The 13,866-nt window shown below is 38.7% G+C and overlaps 1 protein-coding gene across 1 annotated transcript in view; it reads left to right on the top strand.

Moving 5' to 3' along the window:
- The window catches only part of DNAH5 (dynein axonemal heavy chain 5), a 247,805-nt gene that overhangs the window by 122,267 nt on the left and 111,672 nt on the right, over nt 1-13,866 (top strand). The window contains exons 46-47 of the mRNA XM_078004351.1: nt 193-335; nt 1,327-1,461. Coding sequence (XP_077860477.1) covers nt 193-335; nt 1,327-1,461 — 278 coding nt within the window. The remainder of the gene's footprint in view (nt 1-192; nt 336-1,326; nt 1,462-13,866) is intronic.

The raw sequence follows: 13,866 nt of genomic DNA, 5'->3' as shown, positions 1-13,866 counted from the left end.
CTTGAAATTGTTCCTTGGGACATTTTGACTCAGTTAACACATACTTGTATACTTAGATCGCTAATTTTAATGATCTTTATTTTATGGGGAGAATTTGGAAGGTGACCTCATAAGATGTCAAGGATGTCTGCTCATTACAGTTCGGACTTGAATTATTACTATGGAGATGGAAATGTCTTCTGTTCATCTCAGGTACATGGACGCACTGGAACACGCGTACCCAGGAATACCTGTATCCATCCGATACCACCCCAGAGTATGGCTCTATTCTGGTGCCAAATGTTGACAATGTGAGGACTGACTTTCTAATTCAAACCATGGCTAAACAGGGCAAGGTATGACTTTTAATTTAATGAACAGTAGCATATTTTAAAGGAAGACATGAAACATCCTGCATTTATTATAAAATGTTTTATGTTGCAGTTTTGAATCCATGAAAATGTTACCTTATCTCCTATTCTTTTATTATTCCTCACTGAAATATGAGTTGAATCGTTCTAATTCATAAGTAAGTAATTATTTCTTACGTATGAGTTGACAGTAAATTTTGACTTGCTTTTCCCCAAAGGATTCCTTCTGCTTTGATCACTGAGCTAGTTTGCTAGGGCTGTTGTAACAAAATAGCACAGCCTGGGTGGCCTAAACAACAGCAGTTTCTTTTCTCTCTGTTCTGGAAGCTGAAAGTCCAGGATGAAGGTGTCGGCAGGCTTGCGTTCTTCAGAGGTCTCTCTCCTTGGCTTGTAAATGGCTGCCTTTTCACTGTGTCTTCCCATGGTGTTTCTTTGTGTATACAAATTTCCTCTTCTTTTTTTTTTTTTTGAGATGGAGTCTCTGTCACCCAGGCTAGAGTGCAATGGTGTAATCTCGGCTCACTGCTACCTCAGCCTCTTGGGTTCAAGTGATTCTCCTGCCTCAGCCTCCCGAGTAGCTGGGATTATAGGTGCCCACCACCATACCTGGCTAATTTGTGTATTTTTAGTACAGACGGGATTTCACCATGTTGGCCAGGCTGGTCTCGAACTTCTGACCTCAGATGATCTGCCTGCCTCAGCCTCCCAAAGTGCTGGGATTACAGGTGTGAGCCACCATGCCTGGCCACAAATTTCCTCTTCTTATAAGGACACCAGTTAGAGTGGGCTAGGGCTCACTCCAACAGCTTTATTTTACCTTCGTCACCTCTTTAAAGACCTTATTTCCAAACAGAATCACATTTTAAGATACTAGGGGTTGAGGATTCAGCATATGAATTTTGGGGGGACAAATTCAGCCCATCACACTCATTTATTTCATTTCTTGTTTTTTCTTTTTCAATTCCCACTATTTTAGGCTGTACTATTAATTGGTGAACAAGGAACAGCCAAAACAGTCATAATTAAAGGATTTATGTCCAGATATGATCCTGAATGTCACATGATCAAGAGTCTGAATTTTTCCTCTGCAACCACCCCACTGATGTTCCAGGTACTGGCTCTTTGGTATGGCTCAGTAAGCCCAAGTTTGTGACAAACTTTGGAGGATACTCTGTTTAATCTGAATTTCATCTGAACTTTCATAGCCATGATAAATCACCCACTTATGTTTTTCATTCTTTCAGTTATTCAACTGCAATAGTTTCCCTAGTTAGATTATAACATCTTAAATTATGGAAGCATTAAAAGGTTATATAAGGTGCTATAGGCCTCAATGCGGTTTAAAATATCTATGTAGAAAACATTGTGAACATGCACAATCCAAAACTGAAAGAAAATCATTTATTCCCCACCTAAACCTACTTCCTCTCCCTAGAGTCTGCTTGCCTGAAGATGTTCCTAATACTCTTTGAGGCTAGGTACTTTGCAATCATCTTTAATGCATCCATCTTGCTCAGGTCTCAAAGGCTGTTACAGTACCAAAAGAAATGCATTTCACATCTGTTTCCTTATCTTCATGCTCCTTGTTTACCTCTAGGTAATCCACTTCTGCATGATTGCATACCAGGGTATTGGCATGGAAGAATCCCCAGCTATGATTGGTTCAAGTTGAATTCTCTTTCAGTCTAGCTCTTATACCTTCCAATCCCCATTTTCTAAAATGCCACTTTAATCTTATTGTTCCATGACTTAACATTCCACCCTGGCTCCCATCCTCAGTTGCAACAAGGTATAAAATCTTAGACCCTTAGATACGAAATATTTTACTCTATGTATCACAGAAGTGTGAGAGAAAGAAAAACCCCTCAAGTTTGCATTGTTTATTTTTTTTCCCAATGAAACCACCAGGAATGACCTAGGTTTGCAGTGGCTTAAATGGTTCTTTTTCTCCGGTCCTAAATTGTACAAGACCTTATTGAAACTGAGGAGGAAATCCTAAATGTCAGTACATGCTTCAGTGATTTGCAAATGATCTCTCATATTTTTATTAGGACATTAATATATTACCAGATACATGTCATAAATTGCAAATGGAAGGGAAATTTTTAGGGGAACACAAATCCAAAGAACTTTGCTTTTAATGAACTTTGTTGTTCTTTAGTTGTTGGAATGAGAATATCAGAGCAATGAAACTTGTTGAAGGCATGGCTGAATCACGACATTTTATCACTTAATTCAATTGGTGACAGTGGAGTGCCAATACACTAAGGCCATTGATTAAACTTCTAAATAAGACTGTCAACTTCATTATACTCTTCTGGAGGAGACGAGATTTTCAGTATGGGCTGTTCTTCTGTCAAATAAATGCCATTCATATCTGGGTGGGCAGATCTGGATGGAGGTCAACCCCAAATTGCAGTGACTCAGCAGTGGCATTTTTGTGTTTGGGAAATGACACATTAAATTACCCTAGGTTGGCAAGATGCTAACATTATATGTGTTCCTTTAATACCGCTTTACAGTTAAAGAGCTTTCGTTAGTTTTACCTTAGGAGGACATTCTCTTTAAAGGTTATAATTATAACGTTATTTGAGGGTAAAGGTTTTTAAAAAATGAGATCAGAGTGTGATATTTTTTTCATTATGTGGGGTGATTTTCTAATGATCCACACTTCATGAGACTGTATTAACTCTTTAGGCCTACAGTGTAATTCTGACAGTAACTACGGCAGAGCTAACGCAGATTTCAGAAGTTAAGGGCCAAGTCCCACAAGACTGCCCTCACTCAGTCACCAGCCACAAGCTTGGGGTTCTCAAAAGACCCATACCTCTGACCAAGTGGCTACAAATTAGGCCATTCCCTCAGCCCTCTCAGTTTCCATAATTCACTAGAATGACTTACAGAACTCAGAGAAGTGCTGTGATTATTATTACAGCTTTCTTACAAAGATACAAAGAAGTATCAGTCAAAAGAAAAGATACAGAGGGCAAGGTTTGGGAGGGTCCCAAATGCAAACCTTCCCTGTCCTCAGAATGTGCTACTTTCCAGGTATATCATGTATATTACCAACCTGGACGTTCACTTGAGCCGTGGTGTCCTGGGTTTTTATTGGGGTTTTATTACATAGGCATACTTGATCACATCATTGGCCATAGGACAGGACTCAGATCTTTTTATTTGTTTTGAAACAGAGCCTCGCTCTGTCACTAGGCTGTAGCACAGTGGCACGATCTTGGCTCACTGCAACCTCCACCTCCAGGGTTCAAGTGATTCTTCTGCCTCAGCCTCCTGAGTAACTGGGACTACAGGTGTGGGCCACCACACCCCGCTAATTTTTATATTTTTAGTAGAGATGGGGTTTCACCATGATGGACAGGATGGTCTAGATCTCTTGACCTTGTGATCCGCCTGCCTCAGCCTCCCAAAGTGCTGGGATTACAGGCATGAACCACTGTGCTCAGCCAAGATCTTTAAGACTGAACTCAAATCTCCATCAGCTCCCCTCCCAGGTCAGCTGATATCATGTGACTTAAAACCTCAACCTTTGGGTATATACCCAGTAATGGGATGGCTGGGTCATATGGTACATCTAGTTCTAGATCCTTGAGGAATTGCCATACTGTTTTCCATAATGGTTGAACTAGTTTACAATCCCACCATGCTGCTATAAAGACACATGCACACGTATGTTTATTGCGGCACTATTCACAATAGCAAAGACTTGGAATCAACCCAAATGTCCATCAGTGACAGATTGGATTAAGAAAATGTGGCACATATACACCATGGAATACTATGCAGCCATAAAAAAGGATGAGTTTGTGTCCTTTGTAGGGACATGGATGCAGCTGGAAACCATCATTCTTAGCAAACTATCACAAGAACAGAAAACCAAACACCGCATGTTCTCACTCATAGGTGGGAACTGAACAATGAGATCACTTGGACTCAGGAAGGGGAACATCACACACCGGGGCCTATCATGGGGAGGGGGGAGGGGGGAGGGATTGCATTGGGATTTATACCTGATGTAAACGACGAGGTGATGGGTGCAGCACACCAACATGGCACAAGTATACATATGTAACAAACCTGCACGTTATGCACATGTACCCTACAACTTAAAGTATAATAATAATAAATAAATTTAAAAAAAAACAAAACCTCAACCTTCTCATCACATGGTTGGTAATGAGTGGTTGGCATGAGTGGTATGAGGGGCCCATGTGAATAACAGAGTTCTTTCTATCAGGACATTTCCAGGAACAAAGGCCAGCCCAATCTTTTATTATACAGCAAGGCCTTGTCACTGCATTTTCATTACCAACTCTGTGACATCTCTGCCAGATATTAAAGATCTGTGGTTTCTGTCTCCTTAACGTGAAATATTTACTCATTTCCTGGAAAAAGCCATATGTTATCTAGAACACCTGTTGTATGCTATACAAATTCATAAACCATATAATAAATCTCTAGAAGTGGTACCATATTCAAATATAATAAATAGAAGAAGAATAAAGTATTCTTTAGGCTCCCATTATCTGATACACAAGGCTTTAGCCTGATTCCCCACTGTTCTTCAGTGTTAAGGTGGAGTTAACACGTCACTGTTTCTTTTTTCTGTTCAGAAGCATCACAGGATCATCCACTCTGTTTAGTGCCAGAGACTGTTTTGACTGTTGAGCATCAGGGCTTTCTATTAAGCAAGACTCATTAGTTTCAGACAGCTTTCAATTAGCCAAACTGTTGTAATTAACTTTCTCACTGTAATTTTCAGTCATTCATGCTAAACAGGGCTGATGGAGCAGAGCGTTTGTCTCTGCATCTCCCATGTATCTGGATCCCAACCAAACTGAAATCGTAGATGAGAAAATAGATACTGTCCATTTCTCAGCTGTTACCATGATGGCACACTGTCCAATGAAGGGCACGTGTCTGTTCCTGACAGGTTGTTTTCATCATGATGTAACTTTCACATCTTTCATCAGTAGAAGGACTATTTGTCACTTTTTGCCTGGGACAATCCAGGTTATTTTCATTGTCTCAGATTAATAATTAATAGCATCCTTTGCCACTATCAAAAGTATCTGGTTTGGACAAAAATTATACAGTCATCCCATTTTTTGGCTAAGGGAATTTAGTCAGTTTCTTAAGAAAGATTCCTCATTTTTTCCCCCAAACTAATATTGTTTTAATTTTTTTATTTTTGAAAATAATTCATACATAGAAGTAGAAATTTAAGCAATACAAAAAGGTGAAAAGAAGACAGCAAAAATTACTTAAGATAAATTCTGAAAAGGTTTCTAAAAATAATTATAAAGTGTTTTGAATATAGCCACCGTCTTACAAATGGTTGCGTAGCAATAGGTTTTATTTTTTAAAAAATAAGACTCCTAGAGCCTGGATGGAAATTCCATAGTGTTTTTTTTAGACCCAGAACCACTTTTCCAAATGACATCTTGTGCAGTAAATTAATCTATAAAATAAGTAAACATGGATTTGCTTTGGTGGAATTGGAGCTGGGGTCCTGGAGCTCATTCCTGCCTCATCTTTTCTTCCTGCAAGGGATCCGTGTGGTTGCAGAAAATCCTTTTGGTTCCTCAGAACACAGTTTGAAGACTAGTTTCCTAAGAGATAATATGTGAAAGTATATTTGTATCATAAAGCTCTCTTAAAATATCAGGTTTTACTGTTAAGACTGAGGTACTCAGGTGGAAGGAGATTCAAGCATTGTCTGAATTCACTTAGTTGGTGGCAGAACCGAAGCTGGAAACCAGGGTCCATGGGCTGTGCTGTGCTGTGCACCCACGTGCTTCCTTCCAATGGCCTTCCTTTATCTATATTAATATCTAAAGGGCTGGTTTATCACTTAGTGTGCTTGTTTTATTTTTAGCTTCCAGCTATGCATTATTGTATTTTCTTGTGATTTTTGACGTATTTTACTTTTTACAATGTACTGTTGAGCATTTTAAACTTTCCTAATGTAAGACTATTTTCGTTTGGTCTTAGTGAATTACAATAAAATGGGAAGATGTTATTAGGCAGTAGATTTCTTAATAAAGACTGTAACTCTCCATTTTTATGTTTTAGCTAATAGCACATATATGAAAAACTAAAATTAAGTGTATTTTATATTTCTATTTAATTGTATGTAACATGCATGAAAAATGATTTAGGTGCTAGCATATAGAGATACACAGAAAAAATAAAATAGCTTTACATTTTGTACTACATTAAGCTCATGAATTGCTTTCATATATATCATTAATGCATAATACTCTAGCAAGCTCATGAATTGCTTTCATATATATTATATCATTAATGCATAATGCATATATGCATATTCATATGCATATATATGTATGTACATATGATTTATGTATCTATACACACTCTCATTTCTGGGTTGTATTATACCCGGAAATATTAAGTGGCTTACATGAAATCACAGAGTTGATCAATGTGAGAAGCAGTAGTTTAATTTGTTTTTCCTGTCTTTCAGCCTAGTCAGAGCTGTTATGTAAGGTGGTGCAGATTTTGCACTGTGTCTCTTTCACAAAGATGACTGTGTGACTGTTGTACCTAAGAACTAGGCAATGCACCATCGCCTCAGCTGCACATGATCCTTCCAATACCCTTTCCGATGTTGCTTTCCTCCCTTTGTCTTGTTGGGGAAACAGGCATGTGCATAACCAAATGTGGTTGGCGAGATAAGTGGTACTTACGGCAGAATCTCAGTGCTGTACTGTGGAGTCCGGAGGAGGAGCTGATTAGTTTCCATAGGGGATTATATAAATCAGCATAATGAAAGAGTTGATCATTACTTGGGGGAATTTAATATTTATATTAATTTCTAGGAATTATGAAAGCTGAGTTGTCTAATAAGAAATTAATTCAGTAACTGAATTGTTCTTAGGTTTAGGGCTGCTAGCTCAGAAAAGAGCCAGAGGGGAGCTCCATTCCTCAGCCTACCTGGTTTTCTGACCATCTGGTTTTCATGTCTTAAAATGCTGCTGTCACAGCTTGGGTTAATGATGATACCCCTGTGTGTGTAGATAGACAATGAGATTGGAATCTTGTTTAGGTTTTATAAATTGCATAAGATGCTGTCATGCCGACTATGATTCTCCAATTTCAGAGTAAAGTGATTGTCTATTCTTAAAGAACAGTATAGGTCCTTAGTACAAGTCCTTGCTAGAGACTTAATTTTTTTAAAATCAGTAACTGGATTGAGAGAAGTGACATGTTTTAGAAGATCATTCATCTAAATCAATATTTCACAAAGTGAATTTGGCTAATGATAATCCTGAGAGTTCTTTTTGGGCTTATAAATGGCTACTCTAGAAATATATAAGAAAGGATCCCATAATGAATGCTGGAAGCCAGCCTGTAAGGTGAACACCACTTCATAGTCTATATGGTTTTTTTTTTTAACTGAATATAAATGAACTAAGATCCTGAGGGTCCAGAACAAAGACAGTGAGAAGGACTGTCTGGAAGTGAGACTGGAGGAATAAGTAGTGGGCACCATGGAGTTCCCTGTAAGTCACTAACGAGGAACCCCCTGGAGTCCTGAGGAGGATTGCATTGCCCTTTGGAAAGCTCGTTCTGGAGGTAGAGTGGAAAACAAGATGCAAGAGACATGGCTGCACTCAGAGAGACCTGAGAGGACACAGTTGCAGTCATTTTTCAGAAGGGAGGTTAGGCTGGACCAAGATGGTAAAAGTGATAGAGGAAACAGAACAAGGATGCATTCAACCTTGACTAGGAAGTGGAACTGCCAGAACTTGTGATTGGTTGAGTAGAGGTTTATGTTAGTCTGTTCTTGCATTACTATAAAGAACGACCTGAGACTGGGTAATTTATAAAGAAAAGAGGTTTAATTGGCTCATGATTCCACAGACTATACAGGAAACATGACTGGGGAGGCCTCAGAAAACTTTCAATTATGTTGGAAGGGGAAGTAGACACTTCTCATCTGGCCGGAGCCGGAGCGAGAGCGAAGGTGGAGGCGCAACACACTTGTAAGCAACCAGATCTCATGAGAACTCACTCATGAGACAGCACTGGGGCGATGGTGCTAAACCATTAGAAACCACCTCCATGATCCAGTCACCTCCCACCAGGCCCCACCTCCAACACTGGGGATGATAATTCCACATGAGATTTGGGTGGGGACACAGAGCCAAACCATATCAAGGTCGTTGGAGAAGAGGCATAGGAGACAGTGAGAAAAGTCAAAGATGACTCCAGGTTTCTTGTATTTATTTATCTATGTAAAAAATATTTACCAACAAACACGTAGTACCAGACACCCTTCTAAACACTGAGGATGAAATAATGAGGAAAATAGGGAAGACAAGATGCCTTCCCTCCTTACCTTCTAGTGGAGGACACAGGCAATAATCTAATAAGCGAACATATCTACTTGGTTTTATTAACTGGACCGCAGTTCATAACAGCAAAACAATGGATGAGGTGGGAACACCAATCAAAGAGATTGGGAGGAATGTGGGTGGCAGAATACTACACAGATGACCGGTGATTCTTTCGACGGATTTCTTTGGGGGAGACAAAAAATTCTAGGTAAATTTATAAATCATGCAATATAGCCATTGTATATGACTCATAAAGAAGTTTCCAGGATTGACTGTAGTCAGGGAAGGCAATTTAAGAGGTCGTGACATTAATCCCTGTGAGAAAGAAAGACATAATGGAATGGGGGCCTACTGTCGTTTAGGTAGGAAGAGATACTTTAGAAAGCAGTGTTGAAATTATAATAGAAAAACTCAGTCTTGTTAGATGTGGAAATGTTTGGATGGGGCAATAGGTAGTTGGTGCCAGTTTCTGAGTTGAACACCCCAAAGGGGTGCAGACGTTGTGCTGAGCAAGGAATAGGAGTTGATATTTGAATGTGCTTATTTTTGTGATGTTATGGAACATCCAGCTCAGACAGACCAGATGTCCAAGTGTACAGTTTTTTTCAAACAGCCCCAAATGGATAGCTATCTAAAGGAGTAGAACATGCAGTACAGGAGGAGCATGGCTAATCTGAACATCTGAAATTCAGGTTGCCCCAAAGTCCAAAACTTTTTGAGCACTGGCAAGCTCAAAAAGTAATGAGGAAAATAGGGAAGACAAGGTGCCTTCCCTCCTTACCTTCTAGTGGAGGACACAGGCAGTAATCTAATAAGTGAACATATCTACTTGGTTTTATTAACTGGACCGCAGTTCATAACAGCAAAACAATGGATGAGGTGGGAACACCAATCAAAGAGATTGGGAGCACCCAATCTGGGTGCTGGAGGTTGGTCCAGCCCAACCTCCCTTCTGAAAAGCTGGAGCACCCCCCAGCTTTCATATCTTTTCAGCACACTACCAGATTCCCCCATGCAAGCATGTCCAATGTGTATTGTTCAAGGTACACGAATATTGTTTCACGCACAAAATTGTATAGATATGAAATACTTAATTTTAAATATTTTAAAATAAAATTTAAATAAACATATAAATACACATTTAAATACATACATACATACATACATACATACATACATAGTGTATAAAATTACTTCCTGGCTATGTACATAAAGTGTATATAGGAAACACAAATGGCTTTTATGTTTAGATTTGGGTACCATCCCCAAGATAACTCATTATATATATGCAAATATTCCCAAATCCGAAAACGTTCAAAATACAAAACACTTCTGGTTTCAAGCATTTCAGAGAAGGCATAGCCAATTTGCATTGTGTTTCAGGCCTTCAGGTGGTCTTACCAAACTTCCACACTCATTAGGTAACTATTGAATCTGCAACAATTCTAAAAATGGAAAGAACTCTCAACTTCTAGGTTCTCAAGTTACTTAATTTTTCTCCCTATTTTGTTGTGCTTTTGTCGATTTAACTCTTTTATGACATGTATAGCTTAGTGGTGATAGTGGTGATTTCCTATCATTTCAAAAAAATTAGGGTTGCAGTGGAGGGGAAGAAAGTATAGGTGTGTGGCTATTACTCTGTATTACTCTGACTATCCCACCTAATACTTTTTAGCTCTTGATAAAGCCTCCCAATAAATAAAATCTTCATGTGCCAAAAAGTGTTCTCATTAATAGACATGGGAATGTCTGAAAGTCCTAATTGGCCATAAGGAGGTGCATTTAAATTAATTGAAAAGAAGAGCAAATTTCGCCTAGTACATTAAACAATTTTGCATTTATGTGGGGGGGATATGAAATTATTTTTGCCATTGTACTATTTCATGGGAGATTTGTAATTGAATGAGTTGTGATACATTTATATCTCATTCAATTTAAAAATGGTGAAAAATTTTCATATTCCTTGCTATTATTCATTAAAATGATGAGGCCAGGCACAGTAGCTCATGCCTGTAATCCCAGCACATTGGGAGGCCGAGGTGGGTGGATCACCTCAGGTCGGGAGTTTGGGACTAGCTTGGCCAACATAGTGAAACCTTGTCTCTCCTAAAAATACAAAAATTAGCTGGGTGTGGTGGTGGGCACCTGTAATCCCAGCTGTTGGGAAGCTGAGGCAGGAGAATCACTTGAACCCAGGAGGGAGAGGCTGCAGTGAGCCAAGATTGCACTCCAGCCTGGGCGACAGAGCAAGACACTGTCTCAAATAAATAAATAAATAAATAAATAAATAAATAAATAAAATCGTGATGAAAACGTACAATGTGCAATTACTGTGAAGATTCTCAAGGATAGTTGTATAGAGTTTTGCTTTTTTTGTCTTATATTTTATCTCATTTTGTGGTTATATCTTGTTCATAAAAGTCACTTTTAACTGGTTTGTTTTTGTCATTAAATAAAACTTTCTTTGGATAAGAGAAGGAGAATTTATTTTATCTTAATATACCTCCACTTTCTTCTGTATTTATACAACATCTTTAACATGATTTAAAATCATGCATTAGTAGATTCCTACAGTGATAGAAATGAAATGAGCTTTCGAGTTTTGAAGCTTCTAGAGTCTGAGAACTTCAAAGCCCTTTCTGCTTGCTTTGCAGTGCTAGACTCTGGTTACTCAGTGCATACATTTTGAAGGACAGTTGATTCCCAAGCCATATTGCACTTCCATGGACACGAGAACACCAGTCAAGAGCCTGGAGTCCTCTCCTCACATCCTCTTCCTTCCCCTTCCAGTGTCCCTTTTTTCAGTTATTTATTTATTTGTTTATTTCTTTCTTTATGTAAGTTCTAGGATATATGTGCACAAGGTGCAGGTTTGATACTTAGGTATACATGTGCCATGTTGGTTTGCTGCACTTATCGACTCATCATTTACATTAGGTATTTCTCCTAATGCTATCCCTCCCCCAGCCCCCCACCCTAGACAGGCCCCAGTGTGTGATGTTCCCTGCCCTGTGTCCAAGTGATCTCATTGTTCAACTCCCACCTATGAGTGAGAACATGTGGTGTTTGGTTTTCTGTTCCTTTGATAGTTTGCTGAGAATGATGGTTTCCAGCTTTATCCATGTCCTGGCAAAGAACATTAACTCATCCTTTTTTATGGCTGCATAGTATTCCATGGTGTATATGTGCCACATTTTCTTAATCCACTCTATCATTGATGGACATTTGGGTTGGTTCCAAGTCTTTGCTTTGTGAACAGTGCCACAATAAACATATGTGTGCATGTGTCTTTATAGTAGCATGATTTATAATCGTTTTGGTATATACCCAGTTGTGGGATTGCTGGGTCAAATGGTAATTCTAGTTCTAGGTCCTTGAGGAATCACTACACTGTTCTTCCACAATGGTTGAACTAATTTACACTGCCACCAACAGTATAAAAACACTCCTATTTCTCCACATCTTCTCCAGCATCTGTTGTTTCCTGACTTTTTAATGATTGCCATTCTAACTGGCATGAGATGGTATCTCATTGTGGCTTTGATTTGCATTTCTCTGATGAACAGTGATGATGAGCATTTTTTCATGTGTCTGTTGGCTGCATTGATGTCTTCTTTTGAGAAGTGTCTGTTCATATCCTTTGCCCACTTTTTGATGGGGTTGTTTTTTTCTTGTAAATTTGTTTGAGTTCTTCATAGATTCTAGATATTAGCCCTTTATCAGATGGGTAGATTGCAAAATTTTTCTCCCATTCTGTAGATTGCCTGTTCACTTTGATGGTAGTTTCTTTTGCTGTGCAGTAGCTCTTTGGTTTAATTAGATCCCATTTGTCTATTTTGGCTTTTGTTGCCATTGCTTTTGGTGCTTTAGTCATGAGATCCTTGCCCATGCCTATGTACTGAATGGTATTGCCTAGGTTTTCCTCTAGAATTTTTATGGTTTTAGGTCCAACATTTAAGTCTTTAATTCATCTTGAATTAATTTTTGTATAAGGTTTAAGGAAGGGATCCAGTTTCAGCTTTCTACATATGGCTAGCCAGTTTTCCCAGCACCGTTTATTAAATAGGGAATTCTTTCCCCATTTCTTGTTTTTGTCAGATTTGTCAAAGATCAGATGGTTGTAGATGTGTGGTGTTATTTCTGAGACCTCTGTTCTGTTCTATTGGTCTCTCTCTCTATTTTGGTACCAGTACCATGCTGTTTCGCTTACTGTAGCCTTGTAGTATAGTTTGAAGTCAGGTAGCGTGATGCCTCCAGCTTTGTTCTTTTGGTTTAGGATTTTCTTGGCAATGCAGGCTCTTTTTTGGTTCCATATGAAATTTAAAGTAGTTTTTTTCCATTCTGTGAAGAAAGTCATTGGTAGCTTGATGGGGATGGCATTGAATCTATAAATTACTTTGGGCAGTATGGCCATTTTCATGATATTGATTCCTTCTATCCATGAGCATAGAATATTCTTCCATTTGTTTGTGTCTTCTTTTATTTAGTTGAGCAGTGGTTTGTAGTTCTCCTTGAAGAGGTCCTTCACAGCTCTTGTAAGTTGGATTCCTAGGTATTTTATTCTCTTTGTAGAAAATGTGAATGGGAGTTCACTCATGATTTGGCTGTTTGTTTGTCTGTTAATGGTGTATAGGAATGCTTTTGATTTTTGCACATTGGTTTTGTATCCTGAGATTTTGCTGAAGTTGCTTATCAACTTAAGGAGATTTTGGGCTGAGATGATGGGGTTTTCTAAATGTACAATCATGCCATCTGCAAACAGGGACAATTTGACTTCCTCATTTCCTAATTGAATACCCTTTATTTCTTTCTCTTGCCTGATTGCCCTGGCCAGAACTTCCAACACTATGTTGAATAGGAGTGGTGAGAAAGGGCATCCCTGTCTTGTGCTGGTTTTCAAAGGGAATGCTTCCAGTTTTTGCCCATTCTGTATGGTATTGGGTGTGGGTTTGTCATGCATAATTCCTATTATTTTGAGATACGTTGCATTAATACCTTGTTTGTTGAGAGTTTCCAGCATGAAGGCTGTTGAATTTTGTTGAAGGCCTTTTCTGCATCTATTGAGATAATTGTGTGGTTTTTTTGTAGTTGGTTCTGTTTATGTGATGGATTACCTTTATTGCTTTGCATATGTTGAA

Source organism: Macaca mulatta, chromosome 6 (genome assembly GCF_049350105.2).
Source record: "Macaca mulatta isolate MMU2019108-1 chromosome 6, T2T-MMU8v2.0, whole genome shotgun sequence".
In the NCBI taxonomy this organism is placed as follows: Eukaryota; Metazoa; Chordata; class Mammalia; order Primates; family Cercopithecidae; genus Macaca; species Macaca mulatta.
This window is presented reverse-complemented; position numbering and strand designations above follow the sequence as displayed.